The following is a 27,769-nucleotide window of genomic DNA, read 5'->3' as shown; positions in this document are numbered from 1 at the left end:
GACATCTTGTTTTGACAACAAAAGTCCATCTTCATCCATATGTATGGTATTGTGGAACACTTGGTTGTGAGAGAGGCTTTCCCCTTTTGTCAATCTTTCATGCACCCCCCCCCCCCACACACACATCGGATCCGATTTCTGGGTAGTGGTTTCTTCTTTCTCTTGACCAATAGCACAGGGTTGATATTTTCCTCATCATTGCAGGAATCCTCACACAGGCTGTGGTCTAGAGATCTAGACAGATAGTCAGCCACAACGTTGGATCTCCCAGGAATGTAATTAATTTCTACCCTGAAGTCTTGCATCTCCAAGGACCACCACAGAATTCTTTGATTCTTATCCTTCATGAATGAAATCAAGGATAAGGGTTTGTGGTCTGACCTGAGTATGATATGTTGATCCGGTAATATATATCAGAACTTTTTATGGCTGTATATGAGTGCCAGAGCCTCCTTCTCGATGACGGAATAGTTTCTCTCAGAGGGGGATAGCCTTCTGCTTATGAAAGCAATGGGTTTGAAGTGATCTCCTTCTGCTTGTTCCAGTACTGCCGCAATGGTGTCTTTAGAAGCATCAGCAGCTAGGAAAAAGGTTTGGCTGAGCTTTGGGTATGAGAGTACTGGTGATCTAGTCAGAGCCTGATTCTATGCATGATAGGCCTCGCGCTTCTCTCCCCCCCCCCCCCCCAATGCAGATTTTCCCCTTTTTTCGTTAGTTTTACGATGGGGTCCATTAACTTGGAGCATTCAGGGATAAATTTTCTATAAAAGTTCACCATACCCATATACCTCCTGACTTGTCATATTGTGGAAGGGGACTGTGCTTCCGGTATGGCATTAACATTACCCTTGGAGGGCTTTATCCCCTCTTCGTTGACCACATGTCCCAGGTATTCCACTGACTTTAGGAAGAATTCACACTTGGAACACTTCAAAGACAGACGTGCCCTGTTAAGCTTGTCCAGAACCTTCAGTAGAACTTCTTTATGCTCCTTCAGGCAGGATGAGTAAATCAACAGGTCGTCCTGGAAGCACAAGACTCCTTTATCCAGGAAGTCACCTAATACGGTGTTCACGAGGCTCTGAAAACTCATGGCTGAGTTCCCTGCCCCCTGGGGAAGTCGGCACAGTTGGTATTTTTGCCACTTTGTGGTAAAAGCAAAATACTGCCTGTCCTCATCTTCCTGAGGGGAATTTGAAAGTAGCCAGAGTTCAGATCCAATTTTGAAAACACTCTTGCTCCCTCCAGGCCAACCAGTAACTCTTCTATCGTGCTTACAGGGAAGTCAATTGGTTTAGTGACTTTATTGACTTCCTTTAGGTCTAGCACGAACCTTAGGTCTCCGTTTGACTTTTCAACCAGAACGAAGGGGCTGTTCCAACGGGAATTTGACCTCTCAATGATTCCCGCCTTTTCATATTCCATTAATAATTTCTCCAATTTGTCTAGGTGTTTCAAAGGTGTCTGGTACTGCTTAGCATATGTCGGTGTCTCTGAAGTGACTTGCACCGTATGCTCAACCACGTTTGTGCAGGGTAGGGATGTGATTCCCTCAGTGAATACCTGGAGATATCTCTTATATGCCAGTTGAAAAAATTCTTTGAGCTCCTCCTTAACGGGATTGGAGTCATGCAACTTCAGAGCATTATGCACAAGTCTCTCCCTCCACCCATCTTGACCTCCCCCTTCCCCATTATCCTCCCCAACCAATCTAGTTACACTTATTTTGCTTACATTATCAGGAGCGAGTTTAGGTTTGAAAGTTCTCCCACAGAGTGACAGCGATTGGTTAACAAAGTTGCACACAAATTGAATACTTCTCAAGAAGTCCAATCCCAGTACAATTTGGTTGCCCGGGCCCGAGATCTCAGGGAGAACTATCAGTCCGTGCATAACACTTATGGGGAAACAAGGCATAGAAATGTTAATTTTTGTGGTGGAACAAAGTTCAACTCTGGCAATACCCATGATTTTGTGGGGTTGTTGAAGTTCAACCAAGCTATCATTACTCAGGGTGCCTTGTTTTTTGAATAGTGAATGAGGGATGACTGAAATATGTGCTCCAGTATCTAAGAGGAAATTGCAATGGATATTCTCTATGAAACCTTCGACCAAGGTGAGGTTCTTTTCATCTTGCATCTCTGTGGGGCTCATGCTCTGCATCTTGCAGAGCTTTCTCTTAGTGTTGATATTTGGAGCCGACTGTTTGATTCACTTTTGGAAATCCCCTCTCCTGAGACTTCTAATATTAAATTTCTTAGATCAGTGTTCTGTGCCATGGTCCCCAATATTCTCTCTCTTTCTTCGACTACCTCATAGCATTTATCGAGGCTTTCTACTCTCTTCAGGTGTGCACTTTCTTGCAGTTCATGGGAGAGGCCTGTTCAAAATTGTTGGAGTGCTACCCACTCAAGGTGGTCTTGTTCCTCTGGTGAGGTTCTCAGTTCTCGGGTGAGAGTCAATATTCTATTGAGAAAAGTATTGACTCTCTCCCCCATTCTTTGGAAGCACTTGTAAAGCTTGCCGAGTACATGCTTTACAAGTGCTTCCTTTACATTATTCCTCCCTTCTTGGAGAATTCAGAGATCAGAATTTCTTTGAATTGTTCATATCTCAGGGTTCTTCTTAGGATGGGTTGCGAGCAAAGAAATTTCTTCGCTCTCCCTATTAGCCTTCTATGTATGAGCATGAGGAGTTGTATGTCGCTCCATCGGCCCATTCCTCTGAGCTCCTCAACATGTTTAAAGAATGTGTGCACACAATCACCTCCTTCTCCAGAGAACTGTGGGAATGCTTGCTAGGGATCAATCATTCTAAAAAACCCTGAGTCATCTAACTCTGAGCTTGTAGGTAGGGACATATCTGCATTCATCTTACAATTCAACACAATATAATTTCCTTAAATTCTAATTATTCCAATAAATGCCTGATTGTCTGATACGATATCAAAAACCAACTTATAGTGATTAAGAATGTGTCAACTTTAAATGCTAAGGCCCTAATCACATCCTACCATTTCTAATCTACTGTTGTGCCTTTAAAATATTAATTCAGTACTATTTCCTTTTCGGATATTGGCAAAATTTATTTTATCCTGCGCCAGCCAATATCCTCTAACACAAGAGACTCTTGTTCAGGGAAACAATTCTATATTCAAAAGGGATACACACGATTATTGCTTTTACGCTAGCGCTGTGCAGATTCAGTTAGCAGTTGTGACCTGAATCTCACTTAAGCAATAATATCTAATTCCTTCCCACCAAAAGGTTCTATTTCATAAGTGGTGGTTTGAATTCGTAATGACATAAACTCAGGTATAAGGTACAAAACATGTTTATTGGAAAAGCATAAAACATTTACAGTTAAGAAAATTCAAATACTCAATAGAACAAAACTCACTCTAAGTTAAGGTTCATACTAAATCACAACAATAAAATTGCGTAAGCTAAATCCTTCAATTACAAAAGATAAGATTAAGTGTAAGCATAACACTACTAGGATATAATTCCTTTCACTAGTTATTCACAGAACATGCATTGAACACTTTCATTAATACTCTGTCAATAACTATCTTATTTCTAAATTTCATTAGTCAAGCCTAGCCATTCTCAATCAGAATACTGCCTGTCAACAGTTCTTCTTTGTTCCACGGGGTCTTAACTAATACAATCAAATTCCCACTTAAAAGTTCTCTATTAGTGTCTTTAGTTTACAGTACTGTTTACACAAAATTCTTATTCTTCTAAGCGATTTTTACATAGAATGAAATTCTTTACATTACCGGATCCTTTCAGATTTCATGCCGCCATCTCATGTAGATCTGGATTACCTTACTGTATAGTTATCAGCCCTCTTTGCGCCTGGCGATGCACTATGCTTTCTTTGAATCATTTCCGGACTGTGGTGTGCTGTCTACCACTCCGCAGGAAATTTTCTCCGTTCTCCTTGATGGGACTTTATTCGAAGGCTCGATTCTGCATAGGCCGTCATAACACGATCAACTTTGCTTGGAAATCCTCAAGCATTCTCAAGAATAGCCCCTCGTTGTCTGACATCACTACAGTCAACCCACCGCTCTCTCACGAATCCCCCGACAAACTTCCTAAAACTCGAATTCAGGAACCGAAGAAGAAAAAAGCACTGTAATATGGCACGCATTGTCTTTTATTCATCTTTTCGGGCACCCTCTATTCGATGTGTTTTTTACCCACGAACCCCATCGTTCATGCCCCTTGGGTGATCCTACACTCTCCCTAATTTGTTAGGTTACCCTATTCCAGGTAGTCGTTCTGACGTCACTTTCCGCATAGGTACAGCCTCCATCGCTACGCTCGACTCGTACAGATTATACACGATTATTCTGGACTACTACCTATTATCTTTCTGGAAATTTCGTAATGTACTGGACAGCTTAATGGGATTTACAAATAACTTAACAATTCCCTTACATGATTCTTACTATTCTGACACAAAATTCTCTGCTTCTCATTTCAGTTATACAGGAATAAATTTCAATATATGGCACATATGGACTACACATTATCACATAACATAAAGAAATTTCTCATAATTATTAGCTGATGTGCAGGTATCTCCTTAATTAGTAATATTTATCATGTTAAATCCTGAATGAATGATTTCTTTGCAAGATTCCTTCATTCAGAATCTAACAGGATACTGGAAGTGCATGAGATGTAATTAAAAATAATTGAATTATGCAGTATCAGAATGTGATCCTAGTATTTAAAGAATAACAAGGGGATTAAAATGGATGTGCAGTCTTTTTAAGCCAGAGATTTTTAAGGATAAGAGGATGTGTAAGGAATACTATGTACACAAAGGATGGCGTCAGTCTTGAAAATTGTAAAGTGCTGGCTATAAGAGTTGCAATTATTGTATAGAAAATGGTGTAAGTATGAAAAGAAACAAACTAAAGATAACTCAAAAGATTTTCATTGTTATTTTGCAAATAAAAGAAAGAATGAATGTGAAAGAATAACTCTCTCATCAATGTGGGTGGTAGATGTGGGAGGGATTCGTACTGGAGGTGTATGAGGAGAAGCTGCTAGCATAAACTGAATATGAATTTGGCAATAGGGAGTGATGAAATATCAGCACAGATGCTAAAAGAGTATTTAGCTGAACTGACTGTTCCTTTTTAGTTGACTATATAATTTAAGTCTCAGCAGAGGAAAGATTCTACAGGAGTGGAAAGAATATGTGATTATTCCATTACATAAGGTTGGTGCAATGACACGTATAGCTATCGATCCATCAATATTTTACATCGGTTTTACATTATATTGCATTTTACATGGGTTTACATTGCTTGTTCTTGTTTGAATAATTTGCTCACATTTTATAAAAATGTGATGGGTGAGTCAAACAAGAACGGATGCAACATGATACTTTTGCTAAAGCTTTTGGCAGGATTCAGCATGCAAGGCTGTTGAATAACATAAGTTATAGAATATAGAATTGGATAAACTGCTAGTTTGGATAAGAGGATGGCTGACCGACAGATGTCAAAAATTGGTGTGTGGGAAATGTGACCATTTCTGTTGGACACAAAAGTAGGATATTTTTATCATCACTCCTTTCCAAAATATTTTCATAATTTGTAATTAAAAAATTGCTACTACATTTTACAGTTTTACAATAATATTTATTTATAAATCAACATTTTATACAGTGGTTTAATTTAATGATGCATTTTAATTCAGAATATGAAACGACTAGAATATATTAATAATATAATACAGGTCCTCTACTTACAACGATTTGCACTTACGACGACTAAAAATTATTATTAAAAATTCTCTAATTTAATTTTGCTGCCATCATATACATATATATGCCACATTACTTTTGTATACGCATTGCAGTGTCGCCATTAGTCGACAAGCAAAGTCTATCACCAATACGCAATAGCCGCTGCTATGTTTCACCCACTTCTAACTTATCACAGCTTTTGGCAGGTTAGTTGGTAATCAGCAGTTGATGTGTTCATTATTTAACAGTAAGAGACATTAACATTATTTACCAGATTTAACATTAAACCACCTTCCTGTACTTCCTTCACACCACCTTCCTGTACTTCCTTCACTTCTGACTGCTGACTTACAACTCAAATAAAGATTAAGTATTGCTTGATATAATACCCCATTGACACCATATAACTGTAGCGTTTTGAATAGCTTCTCTCTTGGCACCTTGTCAGATGTCTTTTCCAGATCTACAAAACTTAAATACAGATCTTTGTTATATTCCCATGATTTCTTAACTATCTGTTGTAAAGTGAAAATCTGATCCTGAGAGCCTCTATTTGGCCTGAATCCAGCTTGTTCTTCATCAAGCTTCTCTTCCACAATCCTTCTCAACCGTTTCTCAAGAATAGTTGCATAAATCTTGCCAGGAACACTCAGTAAAGAAATACTTCTGTAATTCTCGCATTCGGTTTTGTTTCCTTTTTTATATACAGATACTATGAGCTCTACTCCAATCATTTGGAATTTGGCCTTCTGAACTGTGCAGTGCAGCCACTGTAAGACTTTTTTTACCTCCACACTTGGGCATTTCTGGTCGAATATCATCTACCCCCCCCATGCCTTTCCACATTTCAGGCTTTTGATGGCTTTTTCTACTTCAAGTATAAATATGAACTTGCGTGCTCAGTGTTTTTTACCACTGTGCTGTCAACGATTGTTTTGGTTAGCAATTTTTCGAAGTAATTACTCCATACTTCAAGGATATCTTTTTCTCCAGTTTTCATGTTACCTTTATCATCTCTAATTCTTTTCTTACAGCACCCTTTCCTCCATTTCTGAGCTTCTCAACCAATCTCCAGAATATATTGCCACTTCTTGATATTATTTTCTATGTTTTTACCAAAGTCTTCCTATGACTTTTGTTTAGCTAGTTTTACACAGTTTAGCTTTCTTACATTTGTCTCTGTATTCTCTAAGAACACAAACTGACTTATTTGCCAGGAACTTTTGATGTGCTTTCTTCATTTCCTTCACTGTCTTTTTAACTTCTTGTGTCCACCATGGAGTTTATATTATCTCATTACAGTTTTAAAAACATTTAACAAAGAGAAAAAAAATCCACAAAGCTATTAATGTTCATCGTTAACAGGTGTTAATATATCACTGTATATGCCGGTAGTGTTGCACACATCACTACAGCTATGCATGTGCAAGCAAGTCTTATGCATTATGGGAAGGGTTTTCATCCTTTATTCCAGACCCAGAAGAGATGCCAAGGATGAATTAATGCAGAAGTCATATATGCCACATTACAAGTAGTGAAAAAATGTTTTGCCTTATTATTAAATTTTAATAATAAGGTGATAGATCTTTTCATTACTTGTATATGACTTCTGCATTAATTAACTTGGGTATTGCCTCTGAATTTGGCTCCTCTTGATGAGACTTTAATAAAAGTTGAAACCAGTCTCATTTGTAGCCCTTCCTATCATGCATGGTATTATACATTTCAGAAAGTATCATACATGTCATTGCATATATATATATATATATATGCAAGTATTCTAGTCATGAAGATTCCTTATGTGTAAACTTTGTTTCTTTACTTACACTTGGATAAAGGATTAAATGTGAATGTAATTTCCTGGCAAATTTAATTTATAACCAAGTAAAAAAAAACTTTCTAGAAATTTGATGTTTTTTATATATTGAACCACACATGAGAGGTCACAAGACATAATGCAACGGTGCCATGTGTGGGCAAGTGATTAAGAAGAAAAAGTAATCTGTTGACGAGTTTCTTGAAAAGCTGGCATTTCCTACTCATTGGGAAAAAACAATATAGTAAAGGCTATTCCAAAAAAACAGAGGTAATGGTATGAAGTTGGTTCAGTATGTTTGAAATTATAGCCTGTGAACATTGACCAGTAGTGATTGTAGTTCTTACATTAGAGAAAAGCTGAGAATGGTAGTGGCATTGCCCATGAAAGTACCTATGAAAAAAGCATAATGCTAAACATAGTACCATTGGAAAGTGGCTGGAAGATGTGTGTGTTAGAGAGAGAGGAGGAGAATTATCTATTAGTTGGATTGTCCTCTTTTACATACAATTAAGAATTCTTAGGGAGGTTGTGGGTGCACAACCTCAAATGGTGGCCCAAGACCTTAAGAATTCTTGATTGTATACTCCAAATGGTGATGCATTCTCTGGTATAGAGACATTGTTTCTACTCTGTGCCTCTTTTATAACTACTTTGTGTATATATTACAAAACCTCTGATTTATTGTTGTTTGTTTTTCACAAGTTTTGTAATATATGCATAAAGTATTTATGAAAGAGGCACAGAGCAGAAACAGTAAGTACCAGAGAGCAGAATATTAATAAAAGAGGGACAGGTCATCTTTAATCAAATTATTTTGTAATAAACAAAATATAAGGAATTTTTGGACCGCCTTTCCCAATGTGGAGCAGTATTCTATTCAATAGTACATATATGGTATTTCTCGAAGGTGAGAAGTAGCATTTTAACAATCTTAGTTTAGATGATGTAAGAGATCTAAATGTTATGCCAGAAGAAACTCAAAGTTATTATTTCAAGAAGAGAAATGGCTTCTGGAAATATGAATATTCAAAGCAGATCAAGGATGGTGTAGTTTTTATTGAGAAATGAGGCAGTACTGAATTTTACAGAAATTGAAATCAAGTAGGTTATCTTTTCTTATTAGAGAATGTATGGAGAATGTTTCAGAAAAGTGGAGGAATACAAAATAAGATAGAATTCATTTTAATGTTCATAGGTATTTGTGGAATTTGTAATATCTTATGTTAATATTCTTCTGATAGTATGAATTTCCATGTTTTAAATGCGGTGTTTCTTTTTCAGGAAGTAAAAGCTATCACTGAAGATCTGTCAGAAATGTTGTTTTGTCAAGGTAATTATTATTTGCTTTTTATTATTTTGATATTTATTGATAGTTCTTTAATAAATAGTTTAAAGTTTTCTGATATTTCTCTCAGTGTATGTTGAATTGTTTTCATATATTCTAAATATGAAAATGGAATGGGTAATGCAGATATAGTAAGAAACCAGTTGATTTACTTTTATGGAAGACAGAAATCAGTCAAAAAAGCAACAAAGCTTGCAGTATGTGTCAAACTAATTTGAACATCTGGATCTTGGAGTTTGATCAAAGACTAGTTGACAGAGATATAAGTTATGAGAAAAATTTATGAAGTGAGCATTAGTACCCTATCAAAACCCTATTAAAAATACAGATATCAGAAAAGAAATTGACATTTTATTCAGGAATGTGTAAGTAACAAATTAATCTAAATGGTATAGTTTTTTTTTTTTTAAACTGAATTGGAATTGAAAAACTAGCAGAGAAAGTGTTAAGCAAAAAATGGGAGGACAAAGAGCCAAGGACTGTGATATTAGATTAGTGGGGCAGTACTTAAGACGTTGTAAGACATGATCAAATCAGAGGCCTTATAATGACCAATTTAGAAGACGGTTATTAAAAGGAAACTAATCATGAAATATTGTGTGGACTATCATAATATCAGGTAGATGATGTTTGCTCTGCTCCATAAAGGATTAAACATCATACGTTTGTTATACAGAGAAAAAAAAAAAAAGCTAGTGAAGTTGATTAATTCAATTACTTATTTAATGCTAGTAATTTTAAGATACAATGTTACAGTTGAGGATGATTATAGTTTTAAAATGAAATAATTTTTAAGATATTAACTCAACACTGCTTATACAATCAGTTCTCGATACCTTGCTGGGGACCAAGGAATAGTTCTGGTTGATTTATGGTGATCGTGATAATTTTTGGGAGCCATATAAATGAGTTCTTCCAAAATGGCCTCCCAAAAATTCATAAAGAAGGCCATCCAGTAAGACCTATCGTAAATGGTATTGACTCTCTCACCTATAGAATTGCCAAATTTCTGTCACGTTTATTAACTGCCCATACTGGACAATCCAGATCATTCATCAAAATCAAGGATATTCAAATACAAGAGTCAGATTTGTTAATCAACTTTGACATTGTTTTCCTCTTTACCAACATTCCGTTATCTGACACTATTCATTTACTATATGATGATTACCCACTTGATATTGTGAAAATTTTTGAATTTGTAATGGAATCAGGATATATCAGCTGGAAAAACAAGATCTATAGACAAGTTGAAGGCACTGCCATGGGTAGCCCTCTGTTCTCCACCTTCGGCAATCTATTTTTTGAACCATCTGGAAGACATTGTCCCTTCAACTCTCTCATTGGTTTCGTTATGCTGATAATGTCTTTGCTGTTTGGCCTCATTCTGAAAATGAACTTATCACTTTCCTACAATGGCTCAATAGCCTTCATCCATGCGTTCAATTCACCATGGAAAAAGAAAAGGCTGGTAGTTTGCCATTCTTGGATATCCTTCTTATAGTGCACAGCCTCTGATAATTTATCAACCAATGTTTATCGAAAACCTACCTTTACTGGCAGATAAACTCATCAAAAGTCTGCTCATAACACCTCTCAAAAAATTAATGTTATCAAGTCTTTAATTAATGGAGCACATAAGGTGTGCTCCTCTCCCTCAAGCTTACAACAAGAACTTCTCACTATCAAAACTTTAATGGAATTTATTAGTTACAACCCTAATCAAATCCAGTAGATAATTGACTCCTATGTTCCAACACCTCCGGATTCTTCAACAGACTGCAGGATTCCAATCCCTTATATTTCTGTTATCTCTGAACCGATTGGTAGAATTTTGAAGTAGTACCTTATTCCTACATATTTTCCTGTCAACAAAATTTCTCATCTCTTGCGATCTACAAAAGAGAGACTCTCACCTCTATCATTAGCTGGTGTTTATCAGATACCTTGTGAATGTAATCTGACATACTTTAGACAGACAGGTCATTCTGTGGATAAAAGAATTAATGAACATCAATATTATGTTGAATACATGAAACCTCAAAATTCTAGTCTGGCACAACATAGTATTGACACTAAACCCAGTATCCAGCAGGATGAAGCTCATCTTCTCTGTAGAAGCAGGTTTAAATATGAACACCTTTTCAAAGAAAGTTGCAAATCCCTTTTACATTGACCAAATCTGAATCGGAATGATTGTCTCTCTCTCCCAAAAGTTTGGGAGATTCTTATTTTATGTAACCATCTAAAATAGTTTTTAATAATATTATTTATTAATATTAATTTCTGCATGCGACAACAGTTTTTAATTGATAAACCACCGACTGCTTTATGTATCTTGATTTGCTTGTTTCTACACACTGATAATGTATTGTTATTTTCAGTACGAAATATCTGTACTTTCATTTCATTAAAGTTAATTACTGTGGTTATCGTGTAATTTGTTGTTTATAGTCATTAAAGATTAGCATTACAGTGCTTATCAAAGCACTGTAATGAGGCAGAATGCTTCATTTTTCTTTGATTTCAGTCTTTGTTTCAGCATTGTGAGTATTCTTTGGGTTGTATTTGCAATCTTTGCTATATGGCCATCGAACTTTAACTTCCTATTTACTGAATCTCCAAGATTTCTAGCCTGTTCAGTTTCTTCTAGCATAATCCCACCAATGAAATATATCATTGGATGTCTCATTACACCAAAGTTCATAACTTTACATTTATTGGCACTAAGAGCCATTTTCATCTGTTCAGAAGTCTAGCCTATTCATTCTGCAAGTGTCACGTCAGTTGCATTCCTGATTACCCTGCCCATCATCATCAAACTCTATGCCACTTGTTTAAATTCTTACCCATGTCATTAATGTAGTAAAGATTTATCTTGGAACTGCCCCCCCCCCCCAACTCCCGTGCACTTTTTTTTTTTTTTTAAATAATAGAGTTATTCTTTCACATTTGATTTTTCACTTACTTGCAGCATAATGATAGAATTCTTCGGATTGTCCAGCTTGCAGAGCCAGTTCTTTTTCATATTTTTCTGTACAGTACTTGTAATTCTTCCGGCCTGTGCCTTATAATTTAAATAACTGACATGATCCTTATGCACACAGTATTCCTTACACATCTTTTTCTTAAGTTTTTTGCTTAATAGTACATTAATCTATTACCTAATTTAGTTTTTGAACTTTAGGGACACATTTCAATATTGCATCATTCAAGTATTTTTATATACACCTCATGCACTTCCTTCCCATTTAGCAGCTGACACCATAGGACAGAACCTAGTAAACTCAGTTGGTCATAATTTCCTGCATTGTAGTTCAACATGTAACCACCTCTTCTGAATGGAACATCCATATACTTAGCACTTCCCAGGCCAGTACGGTGCAATCATTGTTACCAACTGGAAGCAGAACTGTGTCACATCTTTAACTTAACCCCCTCTCCTCTTACATTATAATCTGATCTTGTAGTCTTTGATTTCAAGTTCCTTCTCTTACATGATGGTTGAGGAAGTTGTCACACAACAAAGTCAATAAATTTGATCTCATTCTTCTCATTAGATTTCATTCTATCCATTCAATGTTTGGATAATTAGTCACCCACGATGAATTCAATTAGCACCCATCAGGTTAATGGGAAAATTCCCATGTTATTCCTCCTAAAAAACTATTATTTATACGGCTATTTTAGCCTATTTCCATTTAATAGTTTTTTAAGAGGAGTAACATGGGAATTTTCCCAGAAATAATACCTATATTAACCATACAACTCTTCATCCATTGGCTCTCTACTCAACCCCCCCCCCAATCACAATAAATGCCTTAAAATAAGACCTTTTAGCGCACACACCAAACGCAGGGCTATGTCATGGGCTCTTGTCATGCTTTCAATGAATGTAAATTTTACAAAAGAAACATACCAGAAAACCATCCTAACATACACCACACAAAAAAATACACATAATATTCCCTAAAAATTGCCTCCGTCATGCCGAAATTTGCGTGATGTTGTGATGGTATGCGGGAACCACTCAATTCCCGGCAACAAAAAAATTTGCTAGCAGGCATCACATGCACTCATCAAACAGGCCATACATGACAGATATAAAAAAAAAAAACCAAGCATATTCATACATTCACAATACAAAATGTGGATTGAAAACTTTACTGACCCCAAAGTTTTGTTTGGGGTCAGTAAAGTTCTACGACATCAACGACTACATGCAATTAATAGAAGCCCGACACGCAAAAAAATGGAATGCCCTAACAGGCACCCAATACACAATACGTGCAGCTTCCAACCCTTCGGTTATTACCCCCTCGTGACCCACACAAGACAATTCCATCATAAATCTATCACATCATAATCTCATACCCGACGAAATCACCATCCTGAACAAAGGACTTAACTTCGCTGTATCCCCAAAATACGTACCGAGCAAAGACATCATTATCGAAGTCCAAGCAAAACTTGAAAATGATCCTAACAGAGACACAATATTCCAAAAATAAACAGCATCATAAATAGCAAAATAATAGTGAAACCCATCATTACTCCCAACTTACAAAAAGCCCTATTATCTTTAAAAATGAAACCGAATATAATGATCACAAAAGCAGACAAAGGGGATACAGAAGTCATCATCAACCAAACCGATTACCACAACAAAATAACGGCCATCTTAAACGACCAACACACCTTCCAAAAAATCCAAAATGATCCCACCCCCGACCTCATAAAACAAATCAACAACAGCCTACACACCTTAAAAAATCAAAACAAGATAGACAAAACTACAATGAAAAACACAACACCCTGCACCACACGCACCTTCCATATGTTCGGGAACATCAAAACCCACAAAGACAGTTACCCAGTACAGCCTATAGTCTCCACCACAGCACCATTATCAAAGTTCGCAGCTAAACTCATCAAACCTTTACTTACAATGTCAAATTCTATGATAAAAATACGGACGACCTATTCCAGAAGATAAATAACGTTACTTTATCACGGGATGACATCCTCACCTTGTTGGATGCAACTTCATTATACACTAACGTGGACATCCCCAGAATATTAGACATCTTACACACACACACTACTCACAGAGGACCACACTCTACACGCATCCACAAAATTAACACCCAATGACATCATAAACTTGATCAAACTCATAATATCAGCTAACTTCTTTAAGTTCAACAACAAAATATATTCTTCATATATGTTGTTGTTGAACAACACTTCATAACACCACCATCCTTCACAAAAAATAAGCTTAATTAAAAACTCTTCGAGACAGAGCATACAATATCTCCAGCACACAAGAAAGATGTAATGAAGAACTAAAATACTTAACACAAATCCTCCAACAGAATGGATATGAAACAAAAACCATCAAGAGAATCCTTAAAATGCCTCCACCTAACAACACAATAAAACAGGATTACAAAAACGCAATCTTGCTTCCTTATATCAAAAATGTTACAGATAAGCTAGCCAAATTAATGAACAAACACAACATAAAAGTAGCCTTCCTTCTTATGGAAAAAATCTCAAGATTCTTACATCCACCAAAACCACCTCATCATCCTCTTAAAAAACCAGGAGTCTACAAAATCCATTGCTCTTGCAGGATTTGCTACTTAGGATAGACAGGAAGATCTGGAGAAATACATGGCTGAACACCAAAAAGACGTACAATACAAAAGAGAACAAAAAACGGGTCTTGCTTTCCATAGCACTTCCACTGGACACAGTGTACTCTGGCATAAAACGACGATGTCATACATAGAAAACAACGGTTATATAAGAAAATTTAAAGAAGCTGCTAATATGCTAAAAAACCCAACCCAATGCAATAAAAATCAAGGTTTAATTCTCCATCAAGTGTGGTCAGCTCTAATAAAAAAATCTACCTCAATCTGAGCTCGGACTGTATGAACGAGAACAAGAACATGTGACATCGTCCAGTATTGTTCAACGTCAATAATGTTTTATATCTGCATTCTGTTATTTGAGTTTATGAATAGCCAGACGGTTAGGATTTGTATTTATTAATTCTCTTGTTTAAACTTTAAGTTATACTATTTACCCCCTGAAGATGTAAATCCTACAATTTATGAAACTTGTTGGGAACTATTATTTCAGTATTTTGTATAACTGAATAATAAAAAAATGTGGTGTAATCACTGAAATATATCTTTTGAACCAATTAGCCACAGAAGTCTACACCTGCAACAACATATATGTTGAAATTTTCGGTCTCCCTATGGGCCAAAACATCAGTGGACAATTAGCGGAATTATTCCTGGCACACATAGAATCACTCCTACTTCCCCCCCCCCCCCTTATGGCAGATACGTGGACGATATTCTATGCATTGGAGAACCTACACACATATCACCACCTTACAAACATCCCTTAGCAATTACAGCAACAGACTAAAATTCACCATGGAAACTGAACAGAACAAATCCATCAATTTCTTAAGTCTGACATTAATCAGAACTAACAACAAAATAGCCACGAAAATATACCACAAACCCACACATATCGGAAACTATCTCCATTTCAGTTCATACCATCCATTCAGTTAAAAAATCGGTCATCCTATCACAATTTATAAATGCTTACAAATTCTCAACTAACCGTAATTATCTCAACACAGAATTAAATAATTTAACACAGATTTTTAAAAATCGCAGCTATCCCAAACAACTAATAAATTATGCAAACAGAATAGCAAAACCCTGTCAAAACAACCCTACAAAAACAGACTTCCCAACATGAAAGATTATCAAACTGCCATACATACAAAACACATACAAAGCCGACAAATGCATTTTCAAAAATTAGCAACTCTCCTAAAACCCACTAAATCTCTCACAGACAAAGAAATGCTAGAATACCACAATGTAGTCTACAAATTTTCTTGCCAAAAAGACTGTGATATCACCTACACCATCAGGTCTTCATGGAGACCACAAGAACATTTCTGTGACTGTAACATCCCTATTCCAGAACATTTAAACACAAAAAAATGCAACATTAAAAAGAAAAATAAAATACAGAGTACAGGGAAGACAGAAATAGCAGTTCACGCCCTTGAACAGAAACATACCCCACAAATTGATAAGGCCATAATAATAGACAAACAAGACAACGAAACAATGCTTAGAATATCGGAAACAATAGCCATAAAATGTGACGAAAGCTCAATCAACGTCCACGACCCTACCTAATTTCTGAGTGTTGGAAACTCCACAACATAAAAATTAGGTCACGGCTCTGACCAATAATTGAAAACAAAAGTCCTTCTAAGACAGATAAACCAAGCTGACATGACATAGCCCTACACTTTTCCAGAAATGTTCTGATGACGATACACAATCGAAATGGCTTGTATCCTGTTAACGCTTTCCCCTGGCCCTGTTTCCCATAAATCCCTTCCTTTTCCCAAAGAAGCGCCCTTAAATATAATATATATATATATTATTTAAAAAAAAAAAAAAAACGGGCTTTCTAATTTAATCTTCCCACCTTGCCTCAAACACCCCCCCCCCACACACACACACATTTCCTACCCCCCTTTATCGGTGTAACAGCAGAAGTATGGAGAACGACGACATCCAAACAAGGTATGTGCAAAATTTCTTCCTCTATTAGTCTGCTTATATTTACCTCTAAAATACACTTATAATGCCATAAAAAATTCTTGAGTAAAAAGCCAATGTATTTAAAATAAGGGACACTTCTAAACGGAAACAGGCTAAAATAGCCATATAAATAATAGTTTTTTAAGAGGAGTAACATGGGAATTTTCCCAGAAATAATAACTATGTATATGGGAAAACCTTGCTTAACATGAATTCGATATGTATGATAATCAGCATGATTGAGTGAAATGGTACTGTTTTCTGCTTTAAGCAAGTGATTAATCAGTTAACATGTTTTTTTACGGTATGCGAATTTTTCTGCTGTGAGCAGAAAAGCTGGAAGTCGTTAAGAGACATGAAAGTGGTGTAGTAATACAATGATTGTATGAGACCCGGGGTACCTCAGGTCAACAGTTCAGGCTATATTAAATAAGAGCAAAAAATACAAAGAACAAGGAAAGTTGCTACTGGTTCTTTAAGCATGCAGCTCACCCGAAATAGAAGCCATTTAATGATCGAGAATGAGTGTTTTTATATCACTCTGAATTGAGGATTATAACCAAAGAAGTACCTCTTAGTACTGGGAATATTCAGGCATAAACTCTCAATATTTTGACCTCATTGAAAGAGACTAAATCTCCAGAGGAATGTGCGTGAAAACTTTACTGCAAGTTTAGGATGGTTTGACCATTTTATAAATCGAGCTGGACTGCATAACGTAAGAATAACTTAACTAATTGTGACAATCATCAAACATTCAACATCGACGAAATTGGTCTCTTTTGGAAGCGTATGCCAACTAAAGCTGAAGCATCTCCACCAGGATACAAAGTATCTAAAGATTGTCTTTTATTATTATTTTTTTTTTTTACTCTTTTATTAGGAGGCAATGCATAATCTTTAAACTCAGGCCTATGTTAGTTTATCATGTGCAAAATCTAACGTTATTGAAAAAATCAGCACACAATTGGAAAAGAACTTGGATTTAATGAACTGTATAATGAAGATGTGAGCAACTTGCTCGATTCCCATTCAGAACAATTAAGCAAGAATGATCTCCTTCAACTAGAAGAACAGCATGCATATGAAGAAGATAAGGAGTGCGAACAAGAAGCTAACTGCAAAAGAACTTGAAGCTAGTTTTCAATCACATTGAGTATGCTAAGGAAATTTTGTTTGATGCTAATCCTGATATGGAATGAAGCTTCATAGTCTGCCGAAATCTTAATAAAGTGATCACCAGCTGTCGCAAATTGCATGACAAGACGAAAAAAATTGAGCCCGATTCAAACATCTTTACTTAATTTTTTTTTGTAAAAAAGTAGTTCAATCAAATGTTTAGATATTAAATAAAAATTTAAGCATTTGATTTTTATTAATTTTGATGATTTTATCCTCTGATATAGCTTATACTGTAATTTTTTTCCCAAATTTACGTTAACTGATGGATGAATTATAATTATTCCTATTGTTTATTGTATTTGCTTAACGCGATTTCACTTAGCATGCATTAATTGATGGATTAATTAATTGCATTAAGCGAGGTTTTCCTATATACGCTATCTGATCAAAAGTATCTAGACACCTCTCTGTAATTCATAAAATGACATCTAGATGTCACTACGACCTCACTTACTGGTAAGTGAGGTTGTACCTGTATAAAAGGAGGCATGGAGCTGCGTGTTGTTCAGTGATAAGAAGTATGAGCAGAATGGGTAGGTCAAAGGAGCTCAGTGATTTCAAACGTGAACTAGTTATTGGTTGCCATATCAGTAAGAAATCTGTCAGAGACATTTCAATCCCCCCTCAAGTTGCCAAAGTCAGAAGTTGGTGATGTGATTGTGAAGTGGAAACATGAAGGCACAACCACAACAAAACACGGTCTGATAGGCCGCATTTAATGATAGATGGGGACCATCAAGCGTTAAAGAAGGTGGTTCATAGAAATCACCAGACATTGAGTGAAACAATCACTCAGGAGTTCCTTAGTGCTACTGACTGTGCATTGAGAGTTAAGAGGAATGGGGTTCCATGGTCGAGCAGCTGCCCATAAACTGAACATTTCTCCTGTGAATGCTAAGCACCGCCTGCAGTGGTGTAAAGAGCGATGCTACTGGACAGTGGACAACTGGAAACGTGATTTGAAGTGATGAATCACGCTTTACTCTGTGGCAGTCCAATGGGAGGTTTTGGTTTTGGCGAATGCCTGGAGAACAATTCTTGCAAGCGTGTGTAGTGACAACAGTGAAATTTGGAGGAGGTGGTGTTACTGTGTGGCAGGCGTTTTTCATGGAATGGACTTGGCCTTGTAACACTACATGGAAATCTAAATGCTGAAGGGTACAAGGACATTTTGATCTGTTGCTGTCTACGGTATAAGATCAATTCGATGATGACTATCGTCTGAATCAACCTGCCATAAAGCAAGGTCTGTAAGGGAATGGTTTGTGGACAATAACATTCCAGAAATTGACTGGCAGGCCCAGAGCCCTGACTCGAATCCTATAGAACACCTTTGGGATGAATTAGAATGCCAACTTCGCTCCAGATTCCAACGACCACATCATGAACTGCTCTGACTACAGCTCTTCAGAAAGACACACCTAGTAGGAAGTTTCCCCCAGCAGAGTTTGAGCCATCATAGAAGCAAAGGGTGGACCCAATCCGTGTTAATGTTCACTACTGGAAAGTGTGTCTCAGGGAACGTCTGATTACAGTTTCGAGTAGATATATATATATATATATAGAAAAATAGGAGACATGATAGAAGCATATAAATTATTAAAGGGGTGTTATAGGATTGACACTGAAGGCTTTTTTCCAGTTTGCAAAAGGCATGGAAGTTGTCAATCAGCAGTTAGAATTGAAGATAATACAGGAAGATGGTTTAATGTAAAATCAGGAGTAAGACAAGGATGCACATTATCTCTACTCTTATTCATGAGCTATATAGATCACATTATGAAAGAAAATGGCATTACCTGATATTAGAATTGGGGATGTCAAACATAACTTTTGGCTTTATGCGGATGATGTACTCCTAAACACATCTAGTGCAAGTCTCCAGGATTCTCTTATTAAATTAAATAACAGCTGTAACAAATATGGCATGAAAATCAGCAATAAAAAACCAAAACTATGAAAATAGACAGGATCATAGAAAAAACTTCAGATGCATTCTGAATGGAGATTCTATAGAACAAGTAAAATATTTCAGCTATTTAGTCACAATTTTTAGTGAAGATGGCAGCTTAATTCTGGAAATAGACAGCCGAATAAGCAAAGCTGGTGGGTCTTCTTCTTTGAGTGCCATCTCCTATCGGAGGTCGGTGACCACCTTGGCAAATTTTGAGCGATCCTCAGCCACTCTGAACAATCCCTCAGAGCTCATGCCAGTCCACTGTCTGATGTCTGCAAGCCAAGATTTTCTTCATCTTCCTTGTCCTCTTCTTCCATTTATCTTCCCTTTTATAATCAATTGCAGTATCTTATATTTTTCATTACAAAGTAGGTGACCAAAATATGCAGTTTTTCTTCTTTTCATGGTATCTAAAATGTAGACAAAATGTGGAACACTTCACATATCTTGGATGCCACATGACGCATGACTTGGATCCCAAAAAAGAGATAAAAATTAGAATAGCCAGAGCAACAACTATTTTAAAGCCATGAACAAAATATGGAAGAGCCAAGCTATAAAGATGCAAACTAAACTGCGCATTGTAGCAACCTGTATCTTCAGCAGCATGCTCTATGGATGTGGGGCCAGGGTACTCCTAAGAGAATTTGAAAGGAGAATATTAGCATTTGAGAGGAAGTGCTATAGAAAGATCTTGAGAATAAGCTGAATCCAGAAAGTGAACAATGAGGAAATCTACAGATGAATACAACCAAAAGAAAACCTGATCCAGAAAATAATGAAAAGGAAAGGAAACTACGTCTCTTTGGCCATATATGTAGAATGAACGATGAGAGAAAAATAAAAATGCTGCTGTTTGGGATGATTGAAGGAAAGAACAAAAAAGGAAGACCTAACAGAGAATGGGACTATGACATTGTCAAATGGTGCTGACACTCTATACACAAACTGAGTCATCTTGCACAAAATAGAATGCAATGGAAAAATCATATCAAGATCGCATCAGACGCCAACATGATTGGACCCATGGTTGTTGATGATGATGATTAGATATTTTTGCTGTCCATGTGATTTTTAACATGCATCTGTATAACCACATCTCGTAGGCTTCAAGTTTTTTTATCGATGTGGCTTCAAGGTCCAAGTTTCTGCATCATACAGCAGTAGAGACCATACATAGCATTTAACCATACATACTCTAAGCGCTAAATTTAAATTGCAGTTACACTGTTGATTTCATTAGGAGAAATTTTTTCTTGATATTTCAATTCTTTTATTTCCATTTATTAGCCAAAACACCCAACTAGCACTATACAAGACAGTGTTCAAACCGGTTTAAAATTATGGATCTGAGAGTTGGGTTGGAAAAAAAACACTTAACCAAAGACTAGGAACTACAGATATGATGGTTCTGAGAAAAATTAGGGGGAGTGAACGAATGGCATCAGTAGCAGAATCATATTAAAAATGAAAATATCAGAAAAGAACTTGACATTTACATTCAAGAATGTGTCAGCAGAGCTAATCTAAGGTGGTACAGCCACCTTAAATAGAATGGGTGAGGAAAGATCAGCAAAACAGGTGTTTGATGCTGAGATGCAGGAGAGAGACCCAGAGGATGACTAAGGTCTAGGTGGATTAATTTGGTTAGAAGTGCCTTAGAAGCACGAAATGCTGAATATGACAATATTGGAGTTCTCGCAAGTAATAGACTGATTTGAAGAAAATCAGTTGATAGGAGATTAATAATAATGTAAACTTAATCATATAGTGCTGTTATAGTAACATGAACACTCCTTAGGGGTACATATCAGGAGATTGATGATGATGCCTTTTTTTCATTGCATGAAGTGTCCTGTGAAAATTGTGTAAGTTAATAAGGTTAATAAGAGTGTTAGGACTAGATTTTTCTGCTTGGAGAGTGGTGAATGGGTGGAATGGGTTGCCAGAGGTGATTGTGATGCTTTATCAGTGAATGAGTTCAAGTAGAGGTATGATAGGTATTGTGTGAATAATGGCTACTTTGTGAATATTGCATCTCCCACAATCTGTATAATAATAATAACTTCTGTTTCAAACCAATTACAACTTAAGACTGTAGGTCTCTGGTAATCCCCTGCTTCACTTAGGACTCTAAGCAATAATTTCACAACCCAAGTTCTTCCTATTTGATTTTGCAGTTTAATTCACAACAAAGAAAATAAATAAGGTATTTATTTATTTAGGTGCTAATATTTTGCATGTTCATATCCCAGCATCTACAGAGCACAAGTAATTTGTCACGGCACAGATAGAGTAATAGTAGTTGTTAGTGAGAGCAGGTTAAAATTGAAATGGACCACACAAAGAATTGGGTACCATCTGTTGTTGGATAAAGAGATGTTTACAAATCAACATAACTTCTGTTTCAAACAGGTTACAAGACTCTTGGCCTCCAAAAGTCCTTTACTCTGTGACTAGGCAATAATTTGACAATTTGGGCCCTTATTTCAAATATTTATTAGGTTACACTAACGCTTTTAGCACTTACCAGTATTTTTAATTAGAGGGTAATATGGCTGAAATTGATCTCTTGCTATAGAAAAAAAAACAATACTCTAACTTTAATGTTTCTCTCTCTCTCTCTCTCTCTCACACACACACACACACACCAGCAGTCAGGCTAGCAGGATTAATTGTTGACCATATTAGTGATACTTTGGCATACTATGTGGATTCTAATGTAATTTGTCTCTTTTATATGTGCAGGCTAGATAGTGGACCTTGTTAGATAATTGTCTTGATTTGTATTGGTTATTACCCTTACACAATAATCTCCATAATTTTGCTAATGTATAATATGTAATGAACTAAATTATTTGAACCAAATGATATTTCTTTACTTGCTGTCACATAGCTGTATCATATAAGTGAGTCATAGCTTGAACAGAAAGAAATTAAAAATTTTGAATTGTGTGTTGATTGTAAATGTATTATGTAAATTAAAATGTAAAAGCACTATATAAATATGAAAGGGAACTAGATTTAACGAATGTCACTAACATTTATAGCATCATATTTCTAATTAATCTGCAGGAGACCATATTCTTAGCAGTGGCCAGATGTTTCATGTAACACCATTACAGCTGCATTCTTTAACTGAACGGTTAAAACTAGCTGAGCCAACCTGTGGTAAGCTTAATTTCATTTTAGCATTAGCATTACTGAAAATTATTTTGAAAATCATCTAAAAATATTTAAGTATATTTCATATAAGCTTGCACATGCAAAGACGGTTGTGTAATTCTATAAGACAATTAAGCATGCCATTGTTTCTAGTGGAGTGTCCTAAACTAGCAGGTCAACATGGAGTGGGCAGACAAAGAGATCCCCTACCCCCCCCAAGGCTTCCAGCTGAGCAAAAGTTCTACTGATTACAAAACAAGTATCAAATATCTTCACTGAATGTACTTAAATTGAAATTAACCCAGGTTTTCGAATTTGATGATGATCCTATTCAGAATAGATTCTGAATAGGATCATCATCAAATTCCTGGTATACACCCTCAAGTGGTATACAGGATATGATAGTACTACATGAAAAATTTATATCATTACTAACTTCCTATCTACAATTTTCCTCCAAATCAGTCTGTTACATGTCAGTATTCTAATATTATCAGATCTTTTATTTCTATCTTCTAAGGCACATTTTACTGTATCAATCCACCTATATTTAGGTCTTCCTATGGGTCTTTTTCCTGCCAAAGAACACTTGTATTGCTAATCTTCCCTCTCCCATTCCGTTAAGCAACCATACCACCTCAGATTAGCTCTGCTAACACATTCCTGGATGCTGACAATGTCAAGTTCTTTCCTAATATCCTCATTTTTAATATGATATTGCCTGTACCCGAAATCTTTCTCAGGACTCTCATATCTGCAGTCTCTAGTCTTTGGTCAAGTGTACTTCTGATCCATATAAGTTAAAATTGGTTTGAACACTGTCTTGTATACAATTAATTTAGTGTTTTGGCTAATTTCTCTCTTATTCCGTATGAATTTATTCAACTGACTTCCTACCATACCAGCATTGTTGATTCTGTTGTCTATTTCCATATTTAATTTACCATCTTCACTAAAAATAATGCCTAAGTAGCTGAAATGTTTCACTTGTTCTGTAGGTTCTCCATTCACAGTGTAGTTGATATTTTCAATGCTTCTGCCTATTTTCATTGTCAAAGTCTTTTTAATGCTGACCCTCATACCATATCTATTACAACAGTTATTCAATTTAGCCAGGGAATCTTGTAGACTTATAGCGGATTTATTTAGAAGTATAACATCATCCCCATAAAGAAAGAGCTGAGATTAAACCTCCAATTTTGATATCAGGTTTAATACCATAGAGATAAAGAATAACAGAGGGGATAATGTACATCCTTGTCTGACACCAGATTTAACATTAAACCACCTTCCTGTACTTCCTTCACTTTTAACTGCTGACTTACAACTCAAATAAAGACTAAGTATTGCTTGATATTATGCCCCATTGATACCATATAACTGGAGCATTTGGAATAGCTTCTCTCTTGGCACCTTGCCATATACTTTTTCCAGATCTACAAAATACAGATCTTTATTATATTCCCTTGATTTTTCAACTACCTCTTGTAAAGTGAAAATCTGATCTTGACAGCCTCTATTTGGCATGAACCCAGCTTGTTCTTCACCAAGCTTCTCTTCCACAATCCTTCTCAACCGTTTCTCAAGTATATTTGCATACATCTTACCAGGAACACTCAGTAGAGAAATACCTCTGTAAATCTCAGATTCAGTTTTATTTCCCTTTTTATATATGGGTACTATGAGAGCTCTACTCCAATCATCTGGAATTCGTCCCTCTGTCCAGGCCTTCTGAACTATGCGGTGCAGCTACTGTAAGACTTTTATACCTCCATACTTGAACATTTCTAGTTTAAAATCATCTACTCCTGCTGTCTTTCCACATTTCAGGCTTTTGATGGCTTTTCCTACTTCAAGTATTGATACGTATTCCTGATTGCATGTCTGTTGAGTGTTTTTTTGCTACTGTGCTGTCGCTGATTGTTTTGTTTAGCAATTTTTCGAAATAGTTATTCCATACTTCAAGGATATCTTTTTCTAATGTTTTCATGTCACCTTTATCATCTCTAATTCCTTTTACCACACTCTTTTCTCCATTTCTGAGCTGCTTCAACAACCTCCAGAATATCTTGCCACCTTCTTGATATTTATTTTCTATATTCTTGCCAAAGTCCTCCCATGACTTTTGTTTAGCCAGTTTTACACAGTGTTTAGCTTTCTTATATTTGTCTCTGTATTCTCTTAGAGCACAAGCTGACTTATTTGCCAGGAACTTTTGAAATGCTTTTTTCTTTTCTTTCACTGTCTCTTTAACTTCCTGTGTCCACCATGGAGTTCTTCTAATTTTTCTTTCCTTGTAGACAACCTCACCACATGTCTCTCTGGTTGAATGCAGAATCAATCAATGTTTTCTTCAAGGCTTGTCAGTGAATCTCCAAAGTTTGGTTCCTGTTCTCAAACTCTTTCATTTTTTCTTGAATAATATTTATGTATTTTAGTCTAGAGTTCACATCTGAGAGCTGCTCAACTTTTATTCACTTTAAATCTTTCTGACATGTTATTCTTTTCAATATGAAATTCAATTTTATCCTACTCAAGACTAAATTGTGCTCACTTCCAATTTCAAATCCTCTGTACACTCTGGTGTCCTGCACCAGTGGGAAAATATCACTATCAACAATTACGTAGTCAATGAGACTTTTCTTATTCCTTGCCTCTTCTCTCCATGTGAATTTGTGCACATTTTTATGTTGGAACATTGTGTTAGTAATAATCAGTCCATGTCCTGAGCAGAAATCCAACAGGTATTTGCCATTATTATTAGCTTTGCTCTTTTCTCCAAATTTTCCTAAAATATTTTTGTATGTCTGACAATCATTTCCTACTCTGCAATTTAGATCCCGAACAAGGACCAACTTTTCCTTTTTCATTGTGTCAGTTGCTTTTTCTAAAGCCTCAAAAAATTCCTCCACTTCTACCTTAGTAGAACCTTCTGTGGGACCATAGGCACAAATAAATCTCATTGTCCTGTTCCCCATTCTCATATTTGCCCATATCACTCTACTTGAGACTGACTGCCATTCAAGAAGATTAGCCTCGTATTTTGTGTTGAATACTATCTTTTCCTTGATTGTCATTGCCTGAATATAACATTTTGTATTTATTGCTCAGAAAGATCTCACCAGTTTTTGTCTTTTTTGTTTCAGTCACCCCTATTATGTCGATCTGGTACTTATCTAATTCCTCAGCTAGCTCGATTTCTTTGCCATTCAGGCTTCTTATGTTGACAGTACCAATCTTTAACTCTGGTGATGTTGAGTTGGGGTTTGTTTTCAGATTTGTTCCATTAGCTGACTTTTCGCTGTTCACCCTAGTTCCCTTGTGAAAACAACGGGGGCCTTTTTTAACTGAACGACGCCCCAGCCAGCATGAAATTTTGTCATGTTATATCATCATTTGATATTTTGGTTTAAAGATAAGAATGCAATTTGGTCAGCTAAATCCCAAATTGCTAGCTCATCCTCATTCGTTCAGTATCCAGGTAGATACTTAACAGGTTGCACCACGAGAAAGTGAGGATTGGACATTAGGTCAGAATCCCTGGTCGGTTCTCCGCATTCCTTTAAAGGCTATGTGGAGGTCTCCTCTCAGTTATATAGCTTTGACTCTTAAGCACCCCGAATAGGATCATTGAATGTAAAAAGTTTGTATAGAGCTGGAACATTGCACGTTCTTGTTCATGAATTAGTATGAACTGGATATAGTATCAGTACAAGAGGTAATGTGGAAGGTAATTTGAAGAAACGTAACTTCTTACTACTTCATGGTGGAAACGACTCAAATGAACTTGGAACACGTTTCATCATCAGGAAAATAGTGTCATCTCTGACTGAATTTTAAGCTTTTAATAAATGATTAAGCAAATTAAGTATACAAGCAGAATGGTTCAGAATGGTTTAATTGTGCATGCATTCACAGAATCTGCACAGGAGTATTGAAAAGATGAATTTATGGAAAACTGGAACTCAGAAAAAATCCCGTAACAGTATATAATTATCCTGTTAAGAGATTTCAATAAAATAAATCAGAAACTAAGAAATATATATATATAAAATAAATTATTGAAAACCTTCATGATGAAACAAATATTAATGGAAGAAGATTGATTATTTTAGCTGCATCTAGAAATGTAAAGCAATTGATGTGAAATCAGCAGCCCCTGTGTGAAAGTGGCTTTGTGAAAATACTACACATGCAAACTTCGTTTGCTTGTATTTGCATAAAGGATAAAACAAGAATATAAATTCTTGTAAAGCATAATTTACTTAATAAGTACTATATTTATAAGAAAGAATATACATAAACAGCCATGGAAATCTCCTAATGGATATATATTTAACCAAAGACCATATCATAACCAATAAAAGAAAATTACATCTACAATATTTGGAGCTATAGAGAGGAGTGTGAGAATGATCATTTTCTAATTGCAACTGTTTTTAGCTTTAAAACAAAGAGTAAATATTTTTCAATACATGTGAATTAACCAACAAATATTAGTAAATGTGATAAAACAAAAGAGAAAAGAAAATATGGGGGAAAAATTAATAAAAATGGGTGGAGAATCCTCAGCCCACTGGTATAAATGTGCTGTAGGTTTATTAGAAGCCTTTTGTGGGTGGGAGCCACAAAAAATTGTGTGTGAGAGAGAGAGAGATATTAGATATTGAAAACATCTGGAATCATGTCAGGGATGATATAAAAATAGTAGCAGAAAATAATTGGAATTTAGAATAAACTACAGCAAAATAAAGGTTTAATGAAGAAGGTGAATTAGCATTAAAGAAATAGTAAAACAGCTTAGCTCCTCTGATATTCATGGTACTCAGATGCAAAGAGAGCACTTAACAAGAAATCCAATAAGATCA

The 27,769-nt window shown here is 36.0% G+C and overlaps 1 protein-coding gene across 1 annotated transcript in view; it reads left to right on the top strand.

Moving 5' to 3' along the window:
• LOC150101905 (uncharacterized) overlaps positions 1–27,769 on the top strand; it is a 284,552-nt gene that overhangs the window by 39,729 nt on the left and 217,054 nt on the right. The window contains exons 4-5 of the mRNA XM_090399927.1: positions 8,873–8,921; positions 22,812–22,907. Coding sequence (XP_090256053.1) covers positions 8,873–8,921; positions 22,812–22,907 — 145 coding nt within the window. The remainder of the gene's footprint in view (positions 1–8,872; positions 8,922–22,811; positions 22,908–27,769) is intronic.

The sequence above is a fragment of the Typopeltis vanoorti genome, chromosome 11 (genome assembly GCF_054136105.1).
Source record: "Typopeltis vanoorti isolate ZY-2024b chromosome 11, IOZ_Tvanoo_1.0, whole genome shotgun sequence".
Lineage (NCBI taxonomy): Eukaryota > Metazoa > Arthropoda > Arachnida > Uropygi > Thelyphonidae > Typopeltis > Typopeltis vanoorti.
This window is presented reverse-complemented; position numbering and strand designations above follow the sequence as displayed.